Raw genomic sequence first — 21,570 nt, 5'->3', positions numbered from 1 at the left:
GTTAAAGCAGATGAGCAGCAGAGCTAGTATGAGGAAGGGATGCCTTCTACTGGGATGCTGAGATTATGGAAGGGGGGAACTGGGAGCAAGACCTCCTTGTCTGCTTGGCAGTGGAAGTTAGTAATTTGCTTATCCATAATGTGAAATTGCATGCCTACTGGATTTGCACTAGGAATTAATTTGGTGTGATCTGCTTTAGTCTATGTAGTAGCAATTGCTGAAGCCTTAAAGCTGTCCTGAGTCCACTGCTGTGATAGAAGAGACTAGACTGGTTGTAGTGTGAGTGCTTGCCATTAATTTGACACCCGCATTGTTTTGCTCTGTAGAATGAGTCCTTCTGCCACCAAATGCTGAAAAAAACAGAAGGCTTGAGTCCTGCCTAGTTTTTTCCTCTCCTTTCTGAGCTAGGATTCTATAGCATGTGGCAGTGCCACGGGGAAGCCTCTGTGTCTGCTGTCTGTAGCCTGCAGATAGGAATTAATCTCGTGAGGCTATCATCCTTTCCTTCAGACTCTGTAGGGTTAAAAAGCAGAGCATTACATTTGCTCACCGCTAGTCAAAATTACAGCCAGACATACAATAAGAGTATTTTTGTGGTTTTAGCAAGCATTTTTTTGTGATCAAGACCTGCTGAAACATCTTTAAATCGCGTAATTGATAAATGAGGCAGCTGTGAGCAGAGGCAGCAAAAAGTGATGTCTGAAAGCTGTTTTGCTGACTCTGCAACTCACAGGCTATCTTCCCTTCTGCAGGAAGGAGAGGGAACTTGTGGACATTTTTTTGATTGCTCTTTTCCTGGCACAGTGGGATCTTGTTGCTAAAAAGCACCTGACATCAGTCATTTCTCTCTCTTGCAAGAACTTCAACACTGTATCTTCTAGTCAGTGACTAATAAACACACATGCTACAAGATATCTCCATGATGTTATTAAAAAACTAGCATAACTGTAATTTTAACTATGTTAGCTGAAGGATGTTTCATTTTGTCTCTACAGGTTGCAGCGTTGTTATTGCCTCTCGTAAATTTGACCGATTAAAAGCTGCTGCAGAAGAACTGAATAATACATTTTCTTCTATGAGTCCTGCCAAAGTGACTCCTATACAGTGCAATATCCGCAAAGAAGATGAGGTAAAGACTAGTGATCTTGTTCTGGGGCTTCACATGTCAAAAGCATATTGTATATATAAATTCTCAGATCTCCAAAGGTCTTCTCTGTCCCTCTCAACAGTGGCTTAGATCAGGGGACAGGTGCAGTAAAGCACTATTAAATTGATCTAGATAAAAATGTGCTTTCCAAGGGAAGACCATTTGTTAGCCACCTACGCAAGAAAGCATTTGTAATTGCAAATATTTTTCTGATGATGCATACGTATTTCAGATATTTCTGGGAGAAGCAGGCCTTGGAACTGGCATGTTCTACAGCCAAGCCGGAGCCCACTTAGCATCGTTCCGTGTCACATTTCTGTGACGGCAGTGAGGGGGTGTTAATTGTGAAGATGGAGACCTCAGAAAAGTTGCTTCAAACAGGAAGTCATAGCACGGAATCTCAACACTTGTGACTTGACACAAGTGCCCTGCATTGTTAGTTTTGCTTGTATTAAAGGAAAAAAAAACCCATACATATTATTATTTTTAGCCATGTTTCAAATTTTGGTTACAATTTCGGTTACAATTACAAACTCTATTACTATCCCAGTTGAATTTTTTCTTTTTTCTTCATATTACAAAAAATGGAAGATCAAGAGCAAAAGTATTTAATCCATGTTCTTCAGAAGTCTGCATTTACCTCCTAATTTTTTGATCTGTGTAATTAAACATTTAAAAGTCCAGCATCAGGTTGGACTTTTAACTTATTGAAGACAGCTAAAAAATATTCCGGTAACCACTGATTGCTACATTTTTCTTAACGTTTCAAAGTCTTTGCTAAATTCTAGCATAACTTAAAGAAATATTAATGACCTTCAATAACGATGTAGATTCTGGAAATATCCTAATATACAACCATAAAGCAAATAAAAAATAAAATTCTTCCCTCATGCAACAGCTCGTGCCATAAAATATTTATAGTGATATACTTAAACTTTCTCTCCTGAAGGAGATGAACCCTGGGGCTGTGCAGTATGTCATTTCACCTACCAGTGAATTTTAGGTTTGTATTTAATAGCATCAGCAGTGCGATATAATAGGTTATGACAGATGTCAGAGGGCAACTTACATGATTAAAGCTATAGGAAAGAAAAGAGGTAAAGAAAGAGAAAAGCCTTAAGCTTTCTTTCACATCACTGTTCTTGCAGAAAGTACTCTGGCATGCTTAATAACCTTCTGCAGGTGAATCTCGTTTCTGCATCAGTTTAAAAATGATTTAGTGGGAACTGCAGTGTTCTGTGAGATGGTAGAGGGCTTGGATAGTGAAGTGAGGTGACCTTCACTGAACAAACTACCATTCCTTCTTTTTTTCCTGTTTATTAAGTGTGGCTAAATACATATTTGACAAAACAGTCTTAGATGGCTTTGGCAACTTTTTTGAAGGTCCTTTTAAAGCCTTTTTTATGGTGCTGTGTAACGTGTTTAGACATTATTCTGTGTTATTAGTAGCCATGCTGATACTTGGAGAAACTTCTGTCTTTGCTATTGTCCTGCAGTTTCATCATAGAATTGTCTTGTGTCCAGTTTAGTTTTAAGATCTACTCATTTACAGACGCACCAGAACTTTCTTAGAACTTTTCATACGATATTGGAGAAGCCTCTATCAGGTGTTTCCTGCCAGTGGAAGTTCTCATAAACCATTGTCATTTCATATCCATATCTATTGAAGAGAGGGTTCAGAAGAATAAGGTAGATGAAACGCCATTCTTGAATTTTTCAGTCATTGACTCAGTCTTATCTTTTGACTCACTTCAGTTCTCCAACTGCTCTTACTTCTTCTGTTCTATTTAGAAAAAAATCACTATGAAAATTTCATAAGCCTTTTGTGGAAGTTTTGAATAAGGAATGCAATTTCTGTTGCATGTTAACATAAGAACTTAAGTGTACCTGCTAAACAAATATTTATCCATTCCAGATGCCCATCTCTAAGACCAGATATTTTTACTGGTTAGAGACATCCTGTGATTTTTGTTCTTTAGCTCTTGTTTTTCTGGATCTGTCCTCCTCCGTTAGTTCTTTAATGCTGAGATTCTCAAAGATTGCTAAATCCAATTTCTAAAATTACTATTGGACTAGAAATGCGTGGATCACATTTTCAGCTTTTAAATTTGTAGTGAGGATAGCACTTCCTTACACTTAGGTGCTTAGTGTTTGTAAGTTGAAGCTAGATAAATTTAAATTAACAATCAATAACTTACACTGCTAAAAACTGGCTGAACTTAGAACTGAGGGATGTGGCAGATTTTCCACAACTCACTGCTCACTATTCCTTATTTGTTATATTTGCTAAGAGCAGCAATGGTGAATACTTTTTTCTAATTTGCACTTGATTGTCTTGCGGAGGCTAGAGGAAAAGTATCTTTGGGCTTTTACTTCTATTAAAAGAGCGTTGTACATCCACTTTCAAAACCTGTCTCATTCTTAACCTAAAATGTAGTGCCTGGGACTTGGAGTCTTAGGAAAAGGGATCAGTAAAAGATGTAGTGAAGGATTTTTCTAGCCTAGGAGGTAAATCTTGAGTAGAGGCAACACAGCAATATAACTCACTTCAGCTTTTTCACAAATACAGGAGTAGTTTCCTGTTTACAGTGGAAGATGGGGTGAGAGCGCATTTAAACTTTTGGCTTCCCTCCCGAAAGAAACAAGACTTGTACAACTGTGTTGGCTCTGTATGCTGCTCATTAATAGCTTTACAACTCATTGTCTGGTTTCAGCTTAGTATGGGTGAAGAGTATTTACCTCAGAAATTCATGGAAGCACATTGGTGGGTTGAGAGGACAGCCTCTACAAGTATTCCCTTTGAGTCCTTACATCCTCTTTCTCAGCTCTTCTACCAGGTACCAAAGAATGTGTGAAGGAGAAAGACCTTATAAATGTTTCAACAAGGGAAAAAACTTAGGAGTTCAAGCCTCCTTAGATGTCAGAACCAATCCATCACAAGCTACAAAGCCCAGGAAGCTTCCTGAAGAACTACATCATTCATTTAGTATGTCCTTCTCTGACATCTCACTGAAACCTTTCTAAGCGTAAATCTTTCTCTTGAAGGAAGCCACCGTGATCACCTGTAGGAACAAGCTATCTATTCTTACTGTAGCATGCCTTTTTTTTTTTTTTCATCCCTCCATCTCCATCAGTTGTTCTGCATTTCTCTAAAGGCCCCTGTGAATTTTGTCCTGGTTTTAATTTTATAATCAGGCAAACTGGAAGGAGGAACTTTGAATAGAGGAGATCTAAGAAAGATGAAAGTGCTTTCAAAATTGCCAGATGATTTTTTTTTTTTTTTTGCCTCTTATTGCAAATCTTAAAGTAACTGACCTGCTTTGAAGATTACATGGCTCATTCGTCTTGTGTGCCCTGGTTTGGATCTGTGAAATTCAAGCATTAGAAGATTCATCCCTCATCATATGGTGCCATATGTTAGAGCTCTTTCTGGCCTAGGAAGAGTCAAAGAAGGTGCAGTGAATTAACTGCTGCAGAAGCTTGATGGCAGATATCATGGGAATAGCTTAATGAATTCACATTTTTAAGTCTCTTAATCTTCATTCTCAGAGGCCCTCTTGCTTTCTAGCAAAGCTTACTTTTCGTTTAATGTGCAAGAAATAATCTTGCTTGATGGAGGATTTTCAACCACTGCATAACCTGTCAGGCTTATTTCTGTCAAGAATTTGCTGCTGCTTTTGGCTAGTTTTCCATTGAGTGTTTTGTAAAGGATAACAAACCTGTTTTGTTTTTAAAGATGGAAGAGTTGAGGGTTCTGGGATGCTGGTGAGAGCACCTGAGGTTTCTATGTTCTGTCTTCATGAGGCCTTATCCTGAAGCAGTGATTGTGCACCTGTTCCTTGTCCTGTGGTCTGGAGTGTATGTAGTGATTAATATTGCTTCTTAGTGATTATGAAACTGAAGTAATTTTAACTCTTTGTATATTTTCTAGCACTGCTCACATAATGTGTTGAATATAACAAGAGCAGGTCAGTTTGCTCTTGCTGACATGCAGGCCAGGCAGCTCTATGTGTGTGTCTCTTCAAACCAAGCTCTTTTTCCAAAATCAAAGGAACTAATTAATAAATTCCAATGCCTCAATGTAATGGTGGCCAGAGTGGAGGAGGGAGACCCCATCCGTTTTCCATTATGAAAAGAGCTTTCTATTTATCTTCATAGGTGTTGGGAAGGGGAAGCATGTGTTTGTGTGTGTCAAATGAGCTACAGCAAATCTATTGATGGGGGAAGAAAGACATGAGGAACCTTTTACCCTTGTAAAGCCTTTGTGCTATATGCTCTGGACAAAGATTTCTTTAACTGATGGCATCTAGATAAGTAGAAGACATATCTAGGTACGTGGAAGATAAAACCTTGTACTTCTAGTAGGCCACTGCTCTTCTTGGAATCAGCAATTCAGAATTCTGTACACAGTGTCCCCTTTCCATACTTGAGCTCCAGCAACAACTGCTGCTGGACCAGACCCCGAGGGTAAAACCTATCACTTGGACATCTGACAAACAAGATTCCTTGAGACGGACTCAATACAGTACCTACCTTGTGTCTGAGTTTACTAGTAGCTTTTCTTTGCTAATAAACTTTATAGCTTAGCATAGTCCCAATTGGTTTATAAATACTTAATGCCTGTCTGTGTGAAGCCTGTAGTGGAAGGCTGTGGCTTGGTGGGGAACTGTGGGTAAGAGATTCCTATTGTCGTACTTTAAAATAACACAGTAATAACACAAAGTAAAAATACCTGTTATCACTGTGCAAGAATACCTACTAGTTCTAGTCCCCAAATAGCAAATCTCTAACACTCTGTAGTGGGTAGTTTGCTTGTTGAGTTTTATTCAAGTTCAAGGTGACCTGTGAATGCATGTGGACATTTGTCCCTTTTCTCTGTGTCAGCGAGTACTGTCATCCCAGTTATCTGTGAAAGTGTGCTACTGTATAACACTTTTGAGTTGCAGTCACACAAAAAAGGTCCTTATTGAAGAGCTCCAGTCTTCTGGTTATGTCTGAAGTGCCTGATTTTGTTCTTCTCAGTCTTTTTCAGAAGAACATCCTAAACTGTTAGCTCTACCTTGTGCAATTTTGCTTTGCTTCCAGAGAGAGTCTTTAGTAGCTTTTTTATGAAGTTCTTTCCATGTGGATTTTGAATATTTAGGAATAGAAAGGAATCTTTAGTTCTCACTGTGATTTAAATGTGTTCTACCAGACCCTCTTTCTCAATGTGCTGCTGGCTGCTGTCACCATGTTTACTGTAACTGGGAGAAGCACTGCAATGATGCTTTCTCTACAACACAGAAGACATTGTGAAGATTGCTACAGTTGGAGCCATCTGAGCTGTCACTGGAGAGCCTGCTTGCTGGCTTTCGAAAAGCAGAACTGATATGCATTTGGGGTTTTTTTTTTTTATTGCTCTGAGAATATGGCGCGACAAGTAGGAACAACAGAGTTTCTTAAGATACAACATGTGAACCACTTTGAACTGATATGTCATAGCAGGTTTTGTCTACCTGTTGAAAACTTGCTTGTGATGTCTCTTCTCAGTGGATTTTGTGGATTTTTCTTCTGTTAATTTGTTGGGTTTGGGTTTTTTTTTTACAATTCTTAGCATTTTCCCTTTTCTCTCTCTCTCCCCTTCCCACCCCCCAGCCTGAATAGCCTTAGTCTGTTCAAACATTCCTTGTACTGAAACCATTTCTCTTCCATAAATGAGCCCATACTTCAGTGACTTATGGAGAACAATATTCAGAGCAAGATTCTCAAGCTGACAGGGAGAAGAGTTTGATATTGCTGAGCAAAGCATAACTTTTGCTGCCTAGCAAGACATAACTTGCTTTCCTCTGGTTGTGAGAAAACCTGGAAGTCTTTGTGGCATGGTGGTTCTCACAAGTCATGGGTTTGGGACTGCTGTCACAGATGTCTTGGTTTTTTTGGTGTTTTTTTTTTTTCCTCAGATCCCACAAGCTACAGTGACTAATGTGAGGAATAAGATGACATTCAGAACTTAAAGATGGTGATTTAGGTATCAAAATTATTTTCTTAAGGCATTTTATCTCAACAGGCATTAGTTTTTCAATCAGGCTTCAGTCACTATATGTTTGTTTAGATTTTCTTTTTCAGAGAGATGCATCCTTACAGGAGCCACACTATCCTGTTAAACCACCCGGAACTGGTAGCAGCAAAAGCTGTAAGGCAGCTATTTATGAGACTGAGTTGGTGATGCTCTTGGTGAAATACAGATCATGCATTGCTTGTTTTTTTATTTCTGATGTTTTCTACTGCTAACTCAATACAGAGGAAGGCTGACTGATATCCGTCCCCTAATCAAATCCGTTTCAGAAGCAGCATCGCTCCTGCTGTTTGTTTTTTGGGGTTTTTTTGGTCTGTGTTTTCTTTGACCACAGATGCTAGATTAACTTTTTGTGTATGCTTGAGTAGGAATAACTGATGCATGGTATCTAGTTATGATAGGTAACGTAAGCAGGAAACAGTCATGTTCTCCCATTTCCCCTATTTCTTGAGATAAAGTTTAAATTTTTAAGCAGTTGCTATAGAGTTCTTATTACTGATTTGTAACAGGAAAAATACATCAGCTTTGTTATCTTAAAATCTTTGAGTGCTTTGAAATACATTCCCCTCCAGAAGTTCTCTTGTGTTTAGTGTGAATGTGTGGCAAAACTGCTGTACTTCCAAAACAGAAGACAATGCAAAAGGCTTAGCTTGCAGCCTGTAGCTCAGATTAGGTCAGTGTTAGAGCTAGGTTTAGATTCTTTCCTTCCATGTGCACTTAAGCCACTCCTTTTCTGCACTTACAGCTCTTTGAGTGAGTGAATAAAATGTCTGTTGCTATTTGCTCTTACTACCTTCTCAGAATACCCAAAGGTAAATAGTGCCAGGCAGTGCTCTTAATCGTAAGTATTCATCGTGCTTATAGACAGAAGGTATCTGCTTAGTCAAATATTCACCTGTCTTTTGCTAAAGAAGACAACTTGTAGTATTTCCAGCACTTTTTAGTGTTCATGTTTTCTAGGGTAACAAACTAACCTCCTTGGTCTGCGTAAGAAGATTGGCTGTTGCCAACTCGTATGTTGGACCTTTCGTGAATGTACAAATCTTCTAGAGAAGAATGTTAAAACTTCACAAGATGACATGTTTTCTATTTAAAATGCTCAGGTATATGGGTCAGATGAAAAAACCAGTAGCTACCTTACATGGAACTCTTCCAGCATCTCATGTGAACACCCCCACTCTTGTTAAAAATGTCAGGAGATTCTATGTAGGTCTTAAGTAGCAGGCTTTTGTGTGTGTTTGTTTTTACAGACCTTCAGTGGCTTAAATCCCCTTCTTTCAGTGCTGGTATTTTATGTAGCACCTGCATTATTCCAGGAAGATTTCCTAAGTAAACATGGACTCAGCCCAATCGTTCTTGGCTGACTAAACCTGTCACCTTCCAGCCTCTCTGAATCTGGTACTTCCTTTTTATGTGTGAAAAGGATATGAGAGAGAAAATACTGTCTGAGAATGAAATTGGATATATAGCTTAATCAGCATACCACACTAACAAAATTGTTTCAGGTAGAAGCTTTGGTGAAGTCTACGCTGAGTCTGCATGGGAAGATTGACTTCCTGGTAAATAATGGAGGGGGCCAATTTGCAAGTCCTTCTGAAGCCATCCGTGCAAAAGGCTGGAATGCTGTGATAGACACAAATCTGACAGGGACCTTCTACTGCTGCAAAGCAGGTAAGGACTGAACATTAAGCTTTTTTTGTTTATTTGTTTTGATTTTTACAGCAATACCAGAAGACAAGAAATGTGAAGTTCCCTTACCTTCTTTTTTCACATACTTATCTGACAGTGGATATTTGTTTTCATGAATCTCATCCAAAGTTTACATTAAACTGTACATTACATTTGTTCCTATATACAAACAAACATTTAGGCTAGTATGATCTTCTGGTTAAGGCCAGGTTTGGGGAGTCAGTTGGCTTGAATACTCACTTAAAAGACTATAGGAAAACCACTTAACTTCTGTGGCTGTATTCATGTGTAACACAGGAGAAGATTTCTCTCCCATCAGGAATGTAAATTTAAAGTTAAATTTAAGCATGATACGTGATTCTCAGACAGCATTGGGAATGTGGAAATGAAAGTAATTTACGTGGACGCATGAAATCTTGATTTCCACCAAAAGGCTTCTTGACAAACATTGAGCCCGGGCCACACCTATTATCTCACCAATCCAGTGGTGAGGCTATGGTACAAAGAGCAGATTGTTTATCTAAATCTGCACAGGAAATGTGTAGTGTCATTGGAGTTAAGACTCTGAATTTGGCTTCCAGTTAGCAAGTTCATTTGTATGCATTTCTTCTGATATTTATAGGTTATCTTCCTCCTTCATACAGTGTACAATGCCTGGATGCAGGAACATGGAGGAGTCATTGTCAACATTACTGCTGCCGTGAGAAATGGGTTTCCTGGAATGTCGTAATATATATTTTATTTTTACATTTTCCTGTGTTTTTCCCCTAGAAGTACTAATTGCTCCTAAATACTTCATATTAGGCAGGTGTGCACTGGGTAGCAGCAGAGTATAGAAATAAGTAGTTAGGTCAAGAGAGAGCAATAGTATCGCTTGGCTGTATGTGTCGGGATCTCTTATTAATTCAGTAGAGCCTACAGGAGTAAATGACATCTCTGGTCTCTGTCAACTTTTTTGTAATAAACTATGAAGCAAGACTTGGCAGTGACGCTTTCACTGGAAATGGTATGCTAGTGGGACTAGTTGCACTGAAATGTAACCTTTACTTGTTCTCTCTCCAAATTTCTGGAGGGTTTTCCTCTTCTACTGTCAGTTTACAGGTCTTGATGGTGTAATGAGTTATGGGCGTTGAACTGAGAGTAGGGGAATAAGAGGAACATTTCTAGTATGTTACCAGGTTTTGGCTTCATCCTTCGGGTCACATCTTCGAGAAGGTCTCTGATGCAGAGAATCAGTTCTATTTGCTCTGCTCCTTTCTTGACTGGGAGAAGGCTCATGGGTACGAACATATTACCACGTTTGTAGTTCTTTTATACTGACACAAATTATCACAGCTGTCTGCATGAAAATGCAGCATCCTCTCAGTATCTGTATGTGTACTGTATTTGTTCAAATTTCTTTACCCTCAAAATGGAGGTAAGCAGGAGTCTTCCGATTTGAAACTTTGCCACCAAAAAATTTCCAATTTGTTGAAACAGAAATAATGCTCAGAAAATGAATTGTTCCAGTTATTTTCTTTTCAAAGGAAATTTTGACAGTTTCTTTATTGGAAAAAATCTGAATTTCTTCTTTGAAACTACTTTTTCCTTTTAACTTTGAAATTGAATTTCTATTGAAGAAAATATAAAAATAGAATTTGAGCAGATGTTACATTACCTCTCTTTGTCGTGATTCAGGGTTGAAAGTTTTCAAAATTTAAAATTTTTAAGAACAGCAGAATATTTTCTCACTAGCTTGTTCTTGGCAAGATAAAATAAATTTAGAGATCCACAGGGTGGTGCTGAAGCTACAGTTATTTGAGTTTCTCCACTCTGGTTAAGTCTGGTTGAATTGTCAAGGCAAATAGGCTGAAGCTATATTTGAGAGTTGAACTAAGAGACAAAAAACCTAATTCTGAATAACAGTGAAAAAAGTTTCCCAAATAACTGTTGTGTGTGGATGTAGGTGGATAGACAAAACTACTTTCAAGTTAAATTCCTGTTGAATTGACACTTGTTTTAGAAATGTACTATTGAAAAGGGCTTGCCTTTACAAGTCCAGCCACCACTCATGCCAAAAATCACCTGATACAGTTTTTCGTAAGTATTAATTTTTGAATGTAAAACTAGTCAAGTTTGTTTGCTCATAGTGTGCCTGGAGGTTATTTATTTCTGGCCTAAACATATAAATAAGTTGGATTTTCTTATATTTTTCTTAAGTTTCTCTTATTCCTTTCCTGGTATTTGAGAAGCTATTGTATCTATCTCCTCTAAGTCGGTTTTGCTAGGCTAAAGGAACTAAACTCTATTAGTTTTCTCTGAGTCCCGCTGTCTGCTATTCATCATTGCAGTAATTTTGTCTGCGTTTGTTCAAGCTTGTAATCATTTCAGATTAGTTTCCTATAGCAGCAAGGTGTATGAGATCACTCTGCCTAGGGTGATCTCCTACCTAGAGTATAGTCTCTAGCACCATCCACTTACAGTAATTTTTGAATCGTGGCTTATTTTAATCATGTTTGTCAAAAGATCTAAACTATTTTTCAGACCTTCCTGTGTCCTTCCAAGTGTTGCTTTACCTGTGCAGCCTACCTTTCGTAGTTTTACACAGTTTGAACTTCTGTTTTATTAAGCCTGCTTCTGCAGTAGAATGTAGCTGACCTCATGTCACATTGCAGAAGAGATGATAAGTATTTCCAGAAATGACAGGAAATCATAGCATAGCTTTAGTTTAAACTATAGTTTAAACTGTGAAGCTGTGGTCAAACTTACAAACTAGAAAATCCCTCTCTCCCTCTCTCTCAGATGGTTGGTCCAGCCATAGAAAGCTACTCTGACTACCCTAGTGCCGCTGCGGTAGAATTAACATTGGGCACAGTTGGCTGAGGAAAGAGATGCTGCTTTTGCTGTCTTTTCTCATTAGGCATACAGGAGCTGCAAGAGCTGCAGTGAATAACCTAACCAAGACTTTAGCTTTAGAATGGGCCCACAGCGGAGTAAGAATCAACAGCGTTGCTCCTGTAAGTAATGGCAAATGATCCGATTAAACTTAGCCATCATACATGTTCATGGTTAAAACTTTCAGACCAAAAGGGGATTTTAAAATCTATAGCCTGTAACTGTTTGTGGATTATTTGTGTATTTATTTATTTATAATTCCCTCATCTATGTTCTTCAGGTCATTTGAGAGTGTTTTGTACTGTTTGGATGACGAGCCAGAGATCTGGGATATAATTTCTTCTGCTTTCTCTTTAACTAGGCACTTTTGCTTTTTTTTCCTAACTTAATGAAATGATACCTGGGAGGAGTTGGTGACCTGTCTTACAAACCCTTGACATAAAATTACCGAATGCTTTGTGTTTCAGTAATGATTACATTATTTCTGAGTTCACAAAACTTTTTCTATTTGACGTTCATGTATGCTGATGGTTTCTACCTGTGTTTACAAAATTATTTTGAAAATCTCTGAATGTGTCACATAATGTCTTTTACTTTGTCTTCTACATGTTAAGTTAGATTAGTTTTAGGCATAACAAGACTGTATTTGGAGTGGACTGTCTTTCAAAGAAATTATATGTAAAAATATATGTTCTGATTTTTTTTCTTATCAAATATATGCAGACAGGAAACCACTATACAGGTCAGCTAAAATATGCCTGCCACATTTCTGAGGAAGTAGGTAGTGTGTAGCAGTTGTTTTAAATAACTGTATGGAAAAAGCAGCTATATTTTCTAGTGCATGGTGCTGCAGTTATAGAGGTTATATAGAAGCCCTAGCTTTGACATTTGAGATTGTGTGATCTGTTGTAATTTGTGTAATCTTCACTCTTAACCACAGTTTATTTTGCACATTTACTCCCTTGAAAACAAAAGAGGAAAAGTAAACTTTGTCCAGCTACTTCTACATTCAGAATTTATCTTATCTCACAGTATAGTTAAGTGTCAGATGTGTTTAACTGGTCCCTAGGAAGATCTTTCTACTATCTTTGTAGGATGTCTGTATAACTTCTTGTGCCTTTTGTCTTGAAACATCTGGCTCGCTTTCTTTGGCATAGCACAGAATGCTAATGGCAGATGTGTGATGATCATTCAGATAGTGGCTCTTACATAGCCTCTGTGAGGCCCAGCTCATCTGGAAGCTTGTTAAATATTAAGATCTACAGGCTTCTTTTTCCTGTTTATTTGTTTTTTTCTGATTTATCAAGTCTTGGGGAAGTAAGTAATTAAGACAGCATTATTATGTTAATATATTTTTCAGGCATGCTAATTACCTGATGAATCATACTAATTATACTTTATAGCACATCAGAAGTTTTTGACAAGCAAACACCTCAGTGGTTGGCTCTTTCGGAAGTATTTGCTAACTTTGTTACTATGCTGGTAACAAAAATCCATGATGTAGTTACAGTAATACTTTATATCCTTCTGTTACCTTTATGGACACACTAGGTCTGTGGTAACCATACAAAACTGTTACTACTTTATGGGAGCAGAAAAACATGTAGGGAATGGGTACATAGAGAGGGAAACATGCATTAAAAAAAAAAATAGTTTCACATATGAGTTACTTTCCTAGCTCCCAAAATATAGTCACTCACATTTCACAGATCTTTTAGAAGAGAAATCTTAGCATGTACTCCATGGATGAATTCAAATTTTGTTATCTTACTTAAACTAGAGTCCCAAAGGCTCTGTCATAACTAATCTATGTAACCCTGCGTTCCCATTGTTGCTGTAGCGTTCATCTTCCCTCTCAAGTCTAAACTGGACTGTATAATCATCAGAGCAAAGTCACCTTTTTCTGTTTCTATAGCAGCTAAGTAAGGGAGAGTCTGAATTCTGACTGTGAAATCTGTCTGCTTCCATGATTCACAATAAAATCAATCTAGTATTCTTACAGATTACAAGAAACTGTTGAGAACTTGTTCTTGGTGCTTTGTAGTTTTCTGCTGTAAGCTAATATGAAATGCTTGTAATTTCAAAACAGTCTTTGAGTTTCTTCTTTATACTCTCCACTTTGTAGTTATTGAAGTGACAGTGGAGAATTGGAACAATCTGAATTATTGCGCTTGAACAGAGATGTGGCTAGCAACCAAATTACCTTCTTGTATAAATTATACTATTCCATTAAATTTAAAAACTTGCATTCAAGTGCTGTTTAGATAGTTTAATACTACAGAAAATCCCAGTAATGACAACTTCATAATTTTACAATGATCACAGTTTAAACATATGCAAGAGAACTTAATTTTCACTATGCTGTTTTAAAATAGGGAATAGTATTTTCAGAAACTGCTGTTGCAAACTATGGAGAGCAAGGTACAATGATATGGTTAAAGAGCATACCAAAGGTTCCTGCCAAGAGGTCAGCGGTTCCTGAGGAGGTAATGTATTTCAGAATATTTGTGATATTTCTACTTCTGTGTCTTTATTTTGAAGCCACTTTATTATATGAAGAACAAAAATGACTTAATTTTGCACTGTGATGGAATATTAAAAAGGAAAAAAGCTTGTAACAACGTGTAGTAGTGCCAAGTGGGAGACTTAACCAGTAGTCACTGTTACACTGAAAATTTAATTTAGATGCCTCTTACAGCAGAAGTGTTTCATAGTGGACATTAGTTCCTGAAAAGGTCGACTTCCAGCAGGGAGGACTGAAAGAATTAATATTAATGTGAAAAAAGTGTATCTTAAAAGTACTTAGCTCTCTTCCACCAAGAATGTGCATCTTTGATAAACTGGTCAAGTCTTTTGTTTGATTTTCGTCATCTGATGCTGATCTTCGAGAGCTTACTGGTTTTCGTCTGTTATGTACTTGATGTTTGTGGCTGGAAAGATGGCTTTAAGACTGTTACGGTTTTCATTACTGAATAGAAAACGTTGCTATGTCTTGCCTGTAGAAGTTTTTACAAGCATCTTTGGCATGAACAATTCCCAGCAGTTTAAGAAAGATTAAAATTGTCATTATTTTGTTAGATCTCTCCTGCAGTGTGTTTCCTACTGTCTCCAGCTGCTTCTTACATAACTGGGACAACCATGGTCGTGGATGGTGGCCAAAGTTTATATAGCCATACCTTAGAAATACCTGGTAAGAAATGGGCTGCAAAATAACGCCCTTCAAGTGATTGAAATTGGGCAATGGGAGGACGCAAAAGTAAAATGCCTAGTTTCTCAATCAACTAAGTATGTTGTTTTATTTGTTTTCCTCAGATCACGACAGATGGCCCTCACCACCAGAAGGAAAAAATTCTGAAATGCTTAAAAAGCTTCTTTCTGGCCAGTTCAAGCCAAAGCTGTAAAAGAATGCGATTTCACCTTATTCCCAGTTGCACACTTGCTGATAATCTTGCTTTGTGATTAGGGCTTATTATTCTCAGTACAATTTTTTTGCTCATACGTAACTACATTGAGTGCCTTGATTTTTGTTGGTTTACATTTAAAACTTGAAAGGCTGTACATAGTAAATTTCTTTGAAAACACTCACTGCCCTGAAAACATTGAGTCTCTTGGGAAGGAAAGGTATAAAAGACAAATTCTCCATTTGCACAGGCATTAAGTAATGAAGGATCTCAGTCAGAAGTGAATAAAAAATACTTATTTTGAAGTGAAAGGAGCAGAGAGGGAATGCTTCAGAATCCTTGTATTCTGGATGAATTTGGAGAGAAGGTAATTTAAATCTCTGTTATAATTAGTATCAGTAATTGCATCAGTAGCCCTTGAGGTAGCTGTTAGCTCTACACTATTTCTGTTCAGCCACACACTGAGTGTTCAACAATTATTTTAAAGACCAAGTAGAGTAGGTATTTCTCTGAAAAGAATTAAAAATGAGGCAGAATACTGTTATTAATGTTTCAAACTAATATGGCATATCAGATTGGGAATGTTTTGAATTGTTTGCAGATATAATGACATAATGGAGTTAAGCTGGCTGCAACTTAAATTTGATAATAGAATAATCAGATAATAAACTTAAGCTTTAACATACAGTGATGGAAAACAGAATAGATTCAACAATTTAACATGCAAAATCTTGAAGCAAAAGCTGTGGTGTATATTGCAGTGCTTTCTGCAGTATGCTATACTGTTAAAGGAAAAAATTGGAATCCTTCATTTACCAGTTAAAATGCTTTCTATCCATACTGTGTTGTCTTACAATGTTAACACAATTTTGTTCATCAGTGTCTCTAAAACAGATGTGATTTTTGTGATCAATGCAGAGATTCCATTTAAAAAACAGAAATCTTGCAATATATCGCTCAAAGAGGCTATATTTGTCGTTACTTTTTTTTAATTCACTTTAAGGCAAGTTTCCATGTCTAGTAACTTTAATCAAAATATAAAAAATAAGTAATGACTGTGTTTGCTGTAACAACTGAAATTTGTGGAAAAGTTGCCGCTATAGAAGCGACTTCTTTAATACTTCATTTTGGATTGAATATGAGAGTCCCTGCCACTTGTTTGTTCTTTGCAAAGATGTTTGACTTTTGTGTCTTTCATTAAAATATGAGAACTCACATAGGTACATGTAGATTGCTTTTTCATGAAAATCTGAATGCCACTTTTGGGGGGGAGGAGGGGTCTGAGCCAAAATGCTTTCTCCTTCTGATATATCCTTTTTCCTTAGTAACTGGGTGGTCATTTATGTGGTTGTGAGAAACTTGTACAGAGATAAAATCAGCTTTTTTCAAACCTCTTGTGCAAGGTATATTTTGATTATTGCAAGTATTAGTTCAGAGTACACAGCAAGAGAATTCCTGGAAGAAAATACACCTGTTAGATAACTAACTCTAGAAGCCTAGCCAATTGCATTTAAGTGAAATGATTTCGTTTAAGAGATTATTTCTACATTCTTAACATTTTTCTGTAAAAGAAAGTTAAACATGAATAGGTTTGAGACTTGTGGAATTTACTTTCTCGTCATGTTTCACTGTGAGCTTCTGTGATACGTGTGGACTGTAGATTTGATGTGGAATGGAAGTGATTTGATAAAACTAAATTGCTTTTATTATATCCCAGAACTGTTCTCTACAGGATTTGAGCATACACTTGGAAAGAATTATTTTATACCGTTGCAAATTTCCTCTTTAACTTTGCTGGAGTCTGAATACTCATAAAGAGGGGAAGTTTATACATAATGATGGTGAAATGCATCACTCATCTCAGTGAAATGGAACATTAGAAAGGTGAGCGTTCTCCTGTGTGGGAGACATGTTCAGTCTGCAATTAATAAACTCCTCCACAAGTAAGAACTATAACAAATCTTTCCACTTGCACTGAATACTTCTATTTGACCTTGCCTTCTTCAACTTCCAGCAAAGCAATGGATGTATTAAGAAGATCTAAGCTAGTTCTTTAGAAGAGGCTTGTTCCTCTGTGTGCTTTTTTCCCTGGCAAGAAGTTGAAACAGCCAGCATTTGTGGAGCCATAACGCAGCTTAGTGCAATAGGAGAATATACTCAAAATACTCTACGGGTAAGTATGGTGTAAGAATACAGAAAATACATCCTTGAAAAGAGAAGGGGAAACATCAGTGTTCTCTGCTTTTTTTTGCTTTTTCTTTTTTTTTTTCAGTAATAATACTAATGTCTCCCATGTGTTGAGGCTTACTGTGCACAATATTAAAATGCTTATCATATTATATTAGGATAGTAACTCCTTTGCTGTAATTACAGCATGATCACAGCCTTTTTTTTTTTCTTCCCTTCTTTTTTTCTTTTCTTTTGCATTTTTTCTTCTTGCACCAGGGAGAACATGAAATGTTTAATTCTTAGAACAGAGGTTTTATTTTGGTCTTTGCCTCTTCGGTCCATTTTTATGCAGATTAAAATTATTTTGAAAATTTTGCAGTGCCTTGCAGAAACCCAGTATTGTCTCAGCTGGCAGCATGAGTTGTTTCAGGTTTCTGTTGTTAGTGCTGCAGATAATATCAGCTGTAGCAAAGCTCTTCCTAAGCCACTGTAACAACAGCCCTTCATCAAAGGGCATTGAGAGGTTAAAAAAAAATGGGTGTGGTGACAAAAACATTGTTGACCTGTGTAAGATTTGGGTATCTGAAGTTCAGAGAACAGGGCTTGATTTTATTTTATTTATTTATTTTACAAGTGAGGTGAATGCAACTGTGGGAAAAGGGCTAAGGAACCTTAGGAGGAATCAAGGAGATTTATTGACCAAACACTGAAACTTAAACATTTGCTGCACTGTACAGTTGTAATAAGCAAAGAGAAGAATGTTAGAATGGCAGTTACATTTACCATTCTGTTAGAAAACTCTTCAATTGCTTTAATATTTACCTCTGGCCAAACCTGAACCTATTCTGCCTACCCCTTATCAGATATTCATTTGACTGATAAATGGGTGCTTATCAATGGTTACTTTGCTCCACTGTCTGCTGTTATATCTGAATATGTGTTGTAGAACTTTACATTTATGAAAGCAGTGTAGTTCCATGAAAGGGAATTTTTATCAACTATACTTGCCTTATGTTTTACAGATACTTTTTGTGTTAAGCAGAATATTGATTATTCAGGGCATTTATTTAGTATGAAATGAAGTTTGATTATTCAGGAGTTTTACTTAGTGTAAAATGAAGTCTGTGTTGTAAAAATCTTCATTCTTTAAAGATTAACAGTCGTCATGTTTACTAAAGGGAATATAGTCTGTGCAGTGTCATTCTGCAGTTACGTCCATTGTCTGCCTTAAGATGTAAATGAACAAATACGAGGCAACAGTTGCTTCTTACAAGCTTTTATGGCTATGTTTAGTCTTCTGAATAGTTGTATAGAATATCCTGTATAATCTTTAAGAAAGCATGCTATTTGCCAGATACTGTAATTTCGTACACTTGTAATCAGAATCTCCTAGTTTACTCTTGCCATCTCGAATAGCAGACTTGTGTTAAATGGCTGAGCAATGTAGACATTAGGGGAATAATCTTATTAGTAAAGTCAACAGTGCCTGCGTTCTGGATTACTGAATATGGCCGAGTCCCAAAGGTAAATGAGTTGCTTCATAAACCCCAATGATGGAGTTGGAGCAGACAAACCTATCAGTACTGCTGCCCAGTCTCATTTATAGTGTGCTTTTTCTAGAGAAGCAACTCCATACCTGAATGACTATTGTATTTTTCCCATACTTTGGTCTGTTTCAAGTATTATAGACAAGTCAGTAGCTGGCTGTTCTTTATTTATTTTGTTCTGGAGTTAAACTTAAATGTCTTGGTCAGTGGGAATGCGTCCTGAAATGCAGAGTACTAAGTATGATGGGAGATTCCAGTCTGGGTAAGAAATACAGTTGCTGGGGGGAAGATGAAGCCTCTTACGAATCTTCCCGCAGTGGTTTAGCATTGTCCTCCCCAAGCTATTTGCTCTTCCTCTCTTTTGGCATCAGCCTCTCAGTGACAGTGCATTTGTATTGGGAGGAACTGGAACTACTGAGGTGCAGGCACATGTTTCTTTCTGTCATGGAAAGGCAGAGGAGCATAGCAGACAGGTAGGACTAACGAGTCTACCTTGCTATTATTTCAAGCATAATACTGTTGTTTGCTGAATGCATGCGAGCTGGATTTAAATTTATAAACAGAATGTTTGCCCTCCTGCTAGTGAGGAAGGACTCTTGATCATGTTACAACATCCTGGCATCACAAACTTTACGCTACTGCTGTTCCCAAAAGAAGCCATTTTGACTTCCCTTATTTGCTCTGTCTCCAGCAGCTTGTTCCTTTGCCAGTTAACCCCTCTTTTGATTAAAAATATATGAAATTAATCACTTATTTAACTAGATCCTTTTCTGGATGTAGTTCAAAATGTGGTAACATGGTAATATGGTGCCAGCTATAGGAAGGAGTGGTGGGGAGGCAAAAAAACTTGGAGAGGAAAAGGAAGATGATGGCATGGCCATTAAAAGGGGCTGGTTTGTTCCCATTTAAAGTGTTTAGAAGCTATGGCTTTAGTGTTAACTAATACAGGCACTTGCTAGCCTCAAGCAATATGTCTAGAAGGTGAGAACCTCTTATTGCAATGAGGTATTGATTCTGGAATCCAGGGAGAGCCATACTGCCAGATTTCAGTCAATTGCTTGAGTAGACTATCCTAAGATGTGCTTACCCTATAGTTTCCACCCCCGCTCCTCCCAACTTCCATTGCCTGTATAGGGCTTGTACTGAATGCATAAATAACTAATGTGCTTTATTGCAACTTCGGTCGTCTATTTTTATACTCTTCTTCTCCATATCAGCAATTACACTGTTCCTATAAGCTTTATTTTGCTCCAGTAGCATGACATATGATCTCAGAACCATGCCCCTGGGTTTGGGCTGAGCTCAGTGTGAGCCAGTGTCACAAGTTCTGGTCCCTGGTGTTGATAGATATGTTTTATCTCAAAGTCAATATTTAGCTGTTTATCCTGCTCCTGATACTGAAGGTGCTCTGTTTTAGGGATTATGGCACAGTAGCACTGATGCTTGTCAGGATGTACATCACATCTGCAAAGCACTCTTGGGATGGTGCTCATAGTGCAGCGAGAGTGCTCTCTGCTATGTGAGCTTTGTGCAGAAGTACAAAGGACCGTATGGGCAGAGGAATGTGGGATGATTTTCCACAACCCTTGCTAGCTTCTTCTGTAGTAAAAGAACTCTGACTTCAAAACCTACTATTCACTAACCCGTCCTCCAGCAGTGAAATCCATTTGCAAGATGCTAAAACTGACAAATGGCCATGAACTGGAACATTAAGGCAAGGGAAACACTGTATGTGTTTTCAAAGCTGTGTAAGCAGCTGTGGCTCATTGATCTTGCTTGATGGTGCAGGAGCATCACACACCACCAGCATTTTTCTTGGCTCTTTTCCTATCATTTAGCAGAAAAGGTCACCTTTTTAGCTTTCTAGTTAAAGACTCTTGGTCATGACAAGTGTCTCATGAACATAGCTGACAATTTTGCCGATTGGAACGAAGTGTCTTAGCTTTGAGGGACGACTACATCTCCTTCATGTTGGCTCTGGAGTTCTTATTAATCAGTGTGATTCAGAGCCTTGTGCCATTCTTGGATAAGCTTCATCAGTTGGTCTTTCTTTAGCACAGTCCTCTTCAATCCATTTTTTTTTAAAAGATTACAATATTTGTTTTCATCATTTTCTGCAGCCTATTTCAGTGGAAAATCTCAAAATACTCAGGTTGTGGGCCTTGATGTGCAATTTTTTAATTTCATATGTGGTTTCCACTGCAAGTTTACTTGCTCGGGTATGCAGTTGGGGTCTTGTCCCACTGACAACTTGTCTATTTAAAAGAGCTTACCAGTGTAATTATATATGCCTATAATAACAATGTAAGTCAAACTCCCGTTCAAGTAGTTTTTTTTGTTTAGGATGGCCAAAATAAACCCTCAACCCTTTTTTGGGGTAGATTTTAAGGGCTCGTCCAGGCTTTACAAACCTCTAATTGTCTTAAAGGTTAAATATGTCCAGCCCCATGGCCAGAAAGCAGCATGAGTGTCAGCTCAGCTGGGATTGCTGTGCTGTAGTCAGGTGCAGCAGCACAGCTCACTGCTACCTCGGTACGGTTCTCTCTGAACACGCGTTGCCTGTCAGCATGTCACAGGAGGGGGCTGCTAAACACCCACAGGTCATACGTGCATCTTGTATACAACGGTTCATGCCTGTAAGCTTATTTTAAATCTGTACTAATTACAGTGCCATAATAATATTTACAG

The 21,570-nt window shown here is 37.7% G+C and overlaps 1 protein-coding gene across 1 annotated transcript; it reads left to right on the top strand.

The window, feature by feature from the left end:
- The first annotated feature begins 973 nt into the window (after positions 1-973).
- PECR (peroxisomal trans-2-enoyl-CoA reductase) lies at positions 974-15,277 on the top strand. The gene is made up of 7 exons (XM_009583177.1): positions 974-1,129; positions 8,708-8,873; positions 9,536-9,617; positions 11,791-11,887; positions 14,141-14,251; positions 14,844-14,955; positions 15,078-15,277. Exons 1-7 carry the CDS (start codon positions 974-976, stop codon positions 15,164-15,166), a joined length of 813 nt encoding a protein of 270 aa, XP_009581472.1. The 3' UTR covers positions 15,167-15,277.
- Positions 15,278-21,570: the final 6,293 nt, after the last annotated feature.

Source organism: Fulmarus glacialis, unplaced genomic scaffold (genome assembly GCF_000690835.1).
Source record: "Fulmarus glacialis isolate BGI_N327 unplaced genomic scaffold, ASM69083v1 scaffold9298, whole genome shotgun sequence".
NCBI lineage: Eukaryota > Metazoa > Chordata > Aves > Procellariiformes > Procellariidae > Fulmarus > Fulmarus glacialis.
The sequence above is the reverse complement of the archived record's forward strand: the minus strand, read 5'-3'. Positions and strand labels throughout refer to the sequence as shown.